The 8,944-nt window shown below is 43.6% G+C and overlaps 1 protein-coding gene across 1 annotated transcript; it reads right to left on the bottom strand.

Annotated features, from left to right (window-relative positions):
* Positions 1-7,443: 7,443 nt before the first annotated feature.
* Positions 7,444-8,207, bottom strand: NXPH2 (neurexophilin 2; the record flags this gene model as incomplete). Its single annotated transcript, XM_008940453.1, has 1 exon — positions 7,444-8,207. A coding segment is annotated over one exon (764 nt), but the record flags the coding sequence as incomplete, so codon positions are not given.
* Between the last annotated feature and the right edge of the window lie 737 nt (positions 8,208-8,944).

Genomic DNA, 8,944 nt, shown 5'->3' with positions numbered 1-8,944 from the left:
AGATAATACCCAGCAGAGCAGAGCTGTGGTACCAGCTGCTGAGAGGGTAATTCAGTGCTCATAATGATTTTCAACTTCACCCGAAAAGTATCGCTTTGGAAGTATCCCTCATCTAAAGTACAAAGCTTCCCCAGACCATCAGAACAGAGTCTCTCCACATCCTGAGCATGTGAAATTAATGACTGAATATTATGCTGAGAGCCATTTAATTAAAAACACTTTCATTAATAATGCAGCTGGAGAGTGTATGTGTGTTATGTAATTAAAGATAGTACATCAGTAAATGATACTATGCAAAACCAATTCAAAAAATTCAAATGAGTCGGTGTAACATAAGGAACTTAATTCAAGTGGGAATAAAAGTCAATGTGAAATAAGCTCCGAGTCTTTCCTGGAAGCTGCAATTAATCTGCTTCTGGCAACACAATTCAATGCTTGTATTTTAAATAAGGGCCTGTGCTTGTTTTAAAGATAACTGGTGTGGTGAATCTCAACACATTTCTCTCTCCACTCCTTTTGCTAGATAAAATAAGTATCCCTTAATGTCTCAGTACACTGAGTCTGGCTGACCTAATGGGTCTCAACTGCCTTGCATCCAGTTCATCAGTGGAGCTGGTTTTACTTCAAGCGGTGAGGTGGTGCTTGGCTGTGGCAAAATACTGTGGGTCTAGTATTTATAGTGTATTTACTTTAAAAACCAGGAGAAGGAAGTGAAAGAGAAGAGGGTATTTCCTCAGAACAGAGCAATTGCCCTGTATGGCATTGATTCCAGGAAGCTTGGGTGAGCAAGCATCTTGTTTTCCAGGAGTATTTTGGCTAATCCAAATCTTCAGTGATTGAAGTCAAGAAATGCTACTGCTAAATACATCTGACATGTAGTGGATTGGAATTAAGTAGTCTTAAGCACTATAGAATAAATAGGCCTGCTTTTCATCTTCAGTATGGCAATTTGAAATATTTTTAATCCTTTGGTTTACCTGCTTAGGAATCTGTGTTAAATATTCTCTCCTGGCATCCCAGGTTAGCAGTGCAGGTCTGCTCTGCATCACCTGCCACTGAGAGAAAGGGTGGTGGAAGAGTTTAAGTACTGTGGGTGTAGAATAGGCTGAATGCTCCTCACTGATCCGTTCTCATGCTAAGCTGAAACACGTGTGCTCAAGTTCTGGTGAAACCAGCTTGACATTTTGAAAACCTGCACTGTTTAATTTTTTTTTTTAATGAAGTGAATTATTAGGTGGGTAATGCTGCTGTTGCCACACCCCTGGGGCAATGCCCAGAGCATGGCTCTCTAGAGCTGGCATTGACACAGCAGGGCTTTAAATGTGGATGAAAGGAGGTGTAATCACTGCCCAGCCACCTCAAAACCTCATAGCTGGGACACTTATCTGAACCCAGCTCTCACGGCTGCTTAGGTGTTTATCCGTGAATTATTAGGTGGGTAATGCTGCTGTTGCCACACCCCTGGGGCAATGCCCAGAGCATGGCTCTCTAGAGCTGGCATTGACACAGCAGGGCTTTAAATGTGGATGAAAGGAGGTGTAATCACTGCCCAGCCACCTCAAAACCTCATAGCTGGGACACTTATCTGAACCCAGCTCTCACGGCTGCTTAGGTGTTTATCCCTTTCATCACAGGGATGAATCAAGAAACTCACTGTGATGTTCCCGAGTCCCAGCTGGAAGGAAGAGAGCTTGGGCTTGCCTGGGCCTGTCTTGAACCATAGGCTCCAAACACCCATGGTTGAGGTCTGTATAGCAGGGACACCTGCAGAGTCTGGGCCCATGACACGTCTCCTGTGCCAGGCTCTGGCACCCTTCTCCCTCTTCAAGATCCCAAGTCTTGTTTCCTGGGAAGCAATACTGTCTGTAACAGATGACAAACCTGAGCAATACTAGATTTGAGCAAACACCCCAATGACTTCAGGTGCTGTTTTTTGGCCGTTTTTAACTTCAGGGCTAATCCAAATAACCTAACAGTCTCATATGTCACTGTTCTCTTTCTTGTCAATTTGGAACCAATTATAATGTATCACCTTTCAGGGCGATCAGCAGCTTATTTGGAGCTGTTAAGATAAGGTAGCCAAAGCTTAATTGACTGCATAATGATGAAAGAGCCACATACTGTCTGGGAATGAGGCAAGAGAGCAGAGAAATGGGATTTGCATCTGAAGGGGCTAAAATGTAGAGCTGCCAAGGGCAGATGTGCAGGAGGATGATTGAAATGTGAGATGCTAAAACTGCCTTGTTTCCCAGTGACAGCTTAAGTGAGAGGGACCAGGTGAGTGGTGGGATGTCAGACAAAAATGTTTCAGAAGCAGTTGCTCCTCTGGTGTGGCTGTGTTTGACTGTTGCAGTCCTGTGGTGTCCCATGCCCTGCTCTGATGTCCCACCTTTTGGGTGAGACCCGCAGGTCCTGCCTACCTACAAGCCAGAAGAGCCCCCAGTCTGGCTCTGGCTGGCATCACTCCTTGCCTTGCAGATAGGAAAGGTGGATGAGCCTTTTGACTTAAGGAGGGAAATGTTCATTGTCTCTGAAGTGTAATTCAGCTTGCCATGGCTGGGTGAGAATCACAGCCACCTTTTGGGTGAGACCCGCAGGTCCTGCCTACCTACAAGCCAGAAGAGCCCCCAGTCTGGCTCTGGCTGGCATCACTCCTTGCCTTGCAGATAGGAAAGGTGGATGAGCCTTTTGACTTAAGGAGGGAAATGTTCATTGTCTCTGAACCTGCAGTATAATTCAGCTTGCCATGGCTGGGTGAGGAATCACAGTTACATGTTTGTCATAAGATGAAGAAAACACATGAAAAAGTCTCTGAACTAGAAGAATTCTGCCCACCTCCCCCTTCTGACTTGAGTACAAAACCAGAGAGCAGTGCAATAAATAGTCTGTTTGGCCCACCTGGCTCCTTCATCACTGTTGGATAGGAAGATGCTGGTATTTCTTTTGGAGTCTTTTTTTTTAAGAGTCCTACCATTGTTTACATAGGTAGAATTTTTTTTTCCCCTGAGTAAACTGTTTTCCTAGGAATGTAATTGCTTTTTAATTGGGCTGCAGGTGAAGCTGGGTTTGTGCTGAGCTGGAGACTGAACTGCATCTTTGGAAAAGCATTTTTTTGCGGTTTTGTTTGTTGTTTTGTTGTGTTTTTTTTTTTTTTTTTTTTTTTTGTTCTTTAAAATCTAGTTTAGATGACTCGAGTTTTTGCTTGAGAGTACCAGTGATGGGAGTCTTGCTTCTGACTGGCAACCCATGGGTACTCTGGGCTGGAGAGCTGGCTGAGATGGTTGATCACATCAGTTTTGGCATGAAGATGCTGCTGTGCTGTGCCACCAGTGGCATCCAGCAGGCTCCCTTCCGTTCCCATCACTTCTGTGTGATGACCTGAACAGGCCTGGCAGACCTGTGCTCAGCAGCCCCCCAAGTGAGGCATGGTTTGGCTGAAGTGGGATGTTCCCTGACAGTTCCACCTTCTTCTATAATTCCAGTCCCTCGGATCCCTTGGTGTGTTCCTTGCATGTGCAGCAAGCTGGGCTACGTAGGCAATAGGGAGCTGTCTGCTGACACGTGGTTTAGCTTCTGCTTACAAATTCCAGAGGCCTGCATCCAGCAGGCATGTGACACAAATTCATGGTTTTGGAAACCTGTGAATGGATTACCTTCATTCCTAGGTTTTTGTTAGAGACAGTACAGGCAATGCCTTCTAGCTTGGTGCTGGCAGCCAGTATATAATTTTATTTGCTATTAAAACAAAGAAGGAAGCAGCTTCTGGCAGATGCGTGCAAGATGTCTTCACGAGAGAGAGGTGGGAATGGCAAAGTCTAGTTTTTCAGATGGGACACCCTACAGCTAAAAATCTGCTTGATTGATGTGTGTTTCATTGGGCTGCTTGGTATATCGTGACTTTTTGCTGCCTTTTCAGCTGTGCATGTGTGAGTAGTGGTAAAGGCAAATCATTATTATACTATAAATAAAACATTATCCAGATCATGCTGGTCAACAGAGCAGAAAACAAATAGTGAATTCTAATGTCCTTGAATTACAATTTAAAAACAAGCAGCACAAGATGCTCGTTTGCATTTGGGTTAATGTAAGTATACTAAAAACTTCTCGATTGAGTTGCAGTTTGTAAGTTTTTCATTGCCCACTTGAGACACTTTCAAAAAATGCTGTTTAAACTTCCAAATTCTTATCTTAAAATCCTGTGAATAAGTCATGAGAGGAACAATCAATGAAACTTGAAACTGTCTAAAATAGTCTCCTGTTGTACAGGAAGCTGTTTTCCAAACTATGGCCTGTTCTGTGTGAAATTGAACCAAATTTAGTTCTCTCTACATGGCCAGTGTGAAATTTGAACTAATGAAGTCTATCACTTTAATTCATTGGATTGTATTTTGTTTACCTGACTAGGCATAAATAATTTCTCCTTAATTTGATTTTTGACTGCAGTGAGATTTTAAGTGCTTTTTTGCAGTGGCTTTCTCAAAACTGGTCTGGAAAAAAAAATAGTAGTAATGCTTTTGAGCTGATCTCTAAAGTATTGTGATTAGAGAGTGAGGTGGTGAGTGCTCTGCCCTGAAGGGTCTTGGTACCAAGAGTCCCTTCCTCTCCTGCTCCAGCTGCCAGGCTGCCCCCGCTGTGCCAGGCTCTGGGAGGGCAGTGCTGCGAGGCCCTCCCGCGGCCCCGGCCCCAGAGCATCCCAGCAGAGACAGCAGCCAGGCTGCAGATGGTGACTGGTGGGTCCCAGGGTGGTGGGACTGCCAGGGGCTGGGTTAACCCTCTGCTCCTGCTGGCATGGGCTCTGTTCTCTGCTGCTCCCTGTGCCCAGGGCTGCTCCGGTGGTGTGGCACCAGCATGGGCCTTGCCTGAGGAGCATGACAGATGCTTTCAGTCAAAACCTGCTGGGTGGGTGCATGGCTTCTCTGTGTTCAAGAGGCTCGGGTGTTAAACCTGCTAAAATCCTTGTCTCTTGACTTGTAACAGCCTGTTGAAGTGAATTCCCGGGGGCTCCGTGTGACTCCAGAGCCAAGTCTGTTTGCTCATGGCCCTGGTTTGTCTTCCTGAGGTCTGGAAACCTCAGCCAGGAACATGGCTGTGCAGTGGCGAGAGGATGTCTGTGCAGGGGGAGTCCAGCTCCCCTTTAATGAGGAATTCTGAGCTCAGGCTGAACCAGCAGCGGGGCTGCCCTGTCTCCCAGCACGTTCCTGCTGGAGAGGAGCTGACGCAGGGCTTCTAATTTAGAGTAACCCCTTTATTTTCAATGTACCTTGCACAATTATTGAGCAGCCCATGATTGTCTTCATCAAAACACTTCATTTCTCAAATCATTAAATGCTCTTGAACCTGTTCTGCCTGGGCTGGTAGCCCAGTTCACTGCAGCATGTACTGCAATAGCTCATAGGAAAACTCCAGCTGAGGGAAAATGTTCAGTGAAGTGTTGCAGTGCCTTGGTTCTGTCTATAAAGACATGAGGTAACATTTTTTTAAAAATCTAATGTGCCACAAGCAAGTGCCAGATTTAGCAAACTCTCTTTATTTACATACAAATACATGTACACATATTCTGTATATGTACACATATTTCAGTGTATATACATACATGATTTCCACATACTCTACAACAAATAGCATGTAGGGTTTTCTTTTAATTGCCTATAGTGCTGAGTAAAAATACATGGCAATAAAATCATGGCTTACAGCTAAGTTACAAAAGCACCAACCACTGATCTCATAGCAATAAATCCAAGCTTATATACAGCCCAAACAACGACAGGCTATACAGAATACAAAGTAGAACATCTTGTAGGAATCAACAGTAATAGACAAACTAAAAAACATCATTCAGACCAGGAGAGACTCTGTATGAAATAAGATGGAGGAAAACATTTAGATCATTGTTTAAACTAAGCAACACATTTAAATATGTCACCTAAGAGTAAAACAAATTAGCTAGTTACCTGTAGTATATTTTTAACAGAATAACTTTTTTTTGTATGAGAGTTTACCAAGGAAACCAGAATTAATCTCATGAGTGAGTCTTTCTGAGCTGTCAGTCATTTGTCCAGGTGTACACCTCTTGATCTCAGCCGACTTCTTCCATGGGACCTATGACATGGAATTGCCACAGAGAGCTGGGATAGCAAATTGGCAGCAGCAGCAGCAAGATCAGTACCCAAGGAAAGCACAGGGGATTGATGCTCAAGTGGCATTGCTGGAGCCAACTGCTACTGACCACAGTGGAGCAACATGTGTCCTCCTGAAAGGGACCCACAGCCAGAGCCTCCCTTCTCCTGACTGCCTGCGGTGGAGCGATGCTGCTCTGGACCAGGGGGAAGCCTAGCTGAATATTTTTATATCACAGCAATTGTGTGAAATCTGCTTTGAGAGCTGAAGGTGCATAGATTTTTGCTGTCCCCTGTCATTGCTTATGCTCTCACTGCAAAGTATGCAATGCAGTACTGAGGAAGACAACTGGGTGGCATTAAGCAGAAAGCTTGTGTCATTTGGGGTTTGTCCTAGTGCTGTGATGTGTTTCCTTGCTGCAATACGGTGCTGAGAAGACTAGATAGCAAGAAAACTGCTTCCTTTAGGTGGAAGCCAGCCCTGGCTGCCATTTTCAGACTTAAACAGAGATTATCTCTTTCCTAAGTAGGTATGTTCTCCATCACTGTAAAACTAGTACTGGTGTATAAGTAAACATGTGAGAAAAATAAAAACCAGTGGTGACCACAGAAGGAAGAAATGTATGCACACCAAACCTGCACACCTGCTGGGTCTAATAAACTAAAACTCATCAAAGTCTAATTACATCATTGCATATCCACGGGGAAGAGGTCTGAAGGAAGAACTACCCACTCTTCACTTCAATGAATACATACAACTACTACAACTCATAGAAATGTGCATCCCTTTCCTTTTTAATTTTTTTTCCTAGAAGTAGCACTTTCTCTCAGTATTTGGACTCGATTCCTTGAGCCCTGTGTGTAACATTCTTTATGCAATTAGTGAGAGAGCTGTTTATTTGGATTTTGTATATAAGCAGCTGGGAATTTGCTTTGTCATCCCTTCTTCGAGCTGTCAATTAAAGTTTCCAATGAGGAATAGGATCCTGCTAAGTGCTGTCCAAGTAAGAGGCATCCTCTCTGCCACTGAGTCTCGTTTAAAAAGCTGATTTTCAAGATCAATATTCATTACAGGCATAATTTTGTTTCACTTTTGTCATCTGCCTGGTAGCTCCCGTATTAATGATGAGAGAGCTAAAATGCAATGGTCTCAAATGAAAATGATTGTTACATAAATAGTTTGATTATTTACGATACAGCACAAACACAGCTACAGTTTTTTAAAGACTTTTTAACCTGATAGGAAAACATCTTCCTCTCCAAAAGGTTAATGGAAATGGTTATTTTTATGACTGATGTTGTATCTCTACAACTACCCACGATGGTATCAGCCAGAGGACAAGTATGGAGTCTCACTATGATAGTTATAATCAGGACAGACCTTTTGCACCAGTTTGTAATCTACGCTGTAGAAAGCAATGTAGATGCAGATAACTTTAAATGGTTTGGAGCACAACCAGGAGACATGGCTTTGAGTCTGCTCTTGATAGCAGATCTTTGAAGGGTCGAAATTGCACAAGGCAGTTTTTTTAGCGCGGTCTGTTTTTTCATACTCGATTCGGCAGTTGAAGGACTTGGATTCCTTGGTCTCCAGCGTTGACTGTGGAGATGACTCAAACTCAACCACCTTGGAAGGGGGCACCAGGCTTACAGAAACGTTTCCCAGACCTGTGGAGTTGTGTCGGAAGTAAACGCTGAAGGTCCCGTTGCCGTGATCGACGATTTTCCCTGTGATGAGGAGGTTCAGCTTCACAGTTTTGATGTTAGAGTGGAAGTCGCCCCATCCAAACATTTTCTTGAATTTCCCAGTTTTTACTATAGGTCTGCGTTTAGTTCGTGCGAGAGATTCCTGAACCTCCGTGATGTTGGACAACCAATCCCAAAAGTTTTCTATGCTGTCTGAGTAGGACACCTGGCCGTGTTTCAGAACTGGAGATGGCTTAACAAACAGGCGTAAAGGATTGATGATCCTGGAGTGGACCACGTTCTCCACCAGTGTCTCTGCAGCATCCTTGTCTTCCCAGTCCAGCACGTCTGTGGCTTGTACGACTTGGTTAGCATCACAAAATACCTGTTTCAAAACAGAAAGAACTGTAAATATAAAGTATGAAAATAAAAATGTCAAGAAATAAAAGGAGCCATTAATACTTATTTTTACACCAATAGGGTCTGAGCTGGTCGGGTGGACCACTGCACTGCATAGTATCTCCTGGCCCAGGAAAGCTCCAGGATTTCACTCAAAAGAGCCTACAGAAAATTCAGAAAGTCCAACGGGAGTCATCTACTGAGACAAATGGATAAGCCTCTGAACAAGTTGAGGGCTGTGGTGTGTGAGAGCAGGCAAAGTATCTTTTGCTCATAAGTTTGTTACATAAAAATATACCTAAGGATGCTGGAAAACCTGGACAGCAAAGTGGCACCTCTGCCAAAGGATGGAGTGAAATAGAGATATGTTTTTTTCCTGTCCCCTTTGTTTTTCTCCCCAGTAGTTTAGACTTAAAATCTTTTCTTATTCAACTGTTTCTGGTGTTCTAATTATGTACTAAAATGTTTATTATAGATTGGCCTTTCCTCTTCCACTTCTTCCTGATGTAGCACATCAATTTGTGCTCTTAGTTTGAGATGGATCATGAAAATAGCCATATTTTGGGGTGTGTTGGTTTCAGGTGTTAAGCTGCCTGCATTTAGCAAGGCCCAGCCTTCAAGAAGGGCTGAGCAATCCCAGCTAAGACTAATGCAAAACTTTGCAATGGGAAAGTGAGTAACTGCTTCTGGTAGCAATAGAATGGTGTTAAGAGTTCTCAGTCAAACATGCAGCTCTCGGCAAA

The sequence above is a fragment of the Merops nubicus genome, unplaced genomic scaffold (assembly GCF_000691845.1).
Source record: "Merops nubicus isolate BGI_N331 unplaced genomic scaffold, ASM69184v1 scaffold10885, whole genome shotgun sequence".
NCBI lineage: Eukaryota > Metazoa > Chordata > Aves > Coraciiformes > Meropidae > Merops > Merops nubicus.
This window is presented reverse-complemented; position numbering and strand designations above follow the sequence as displayed.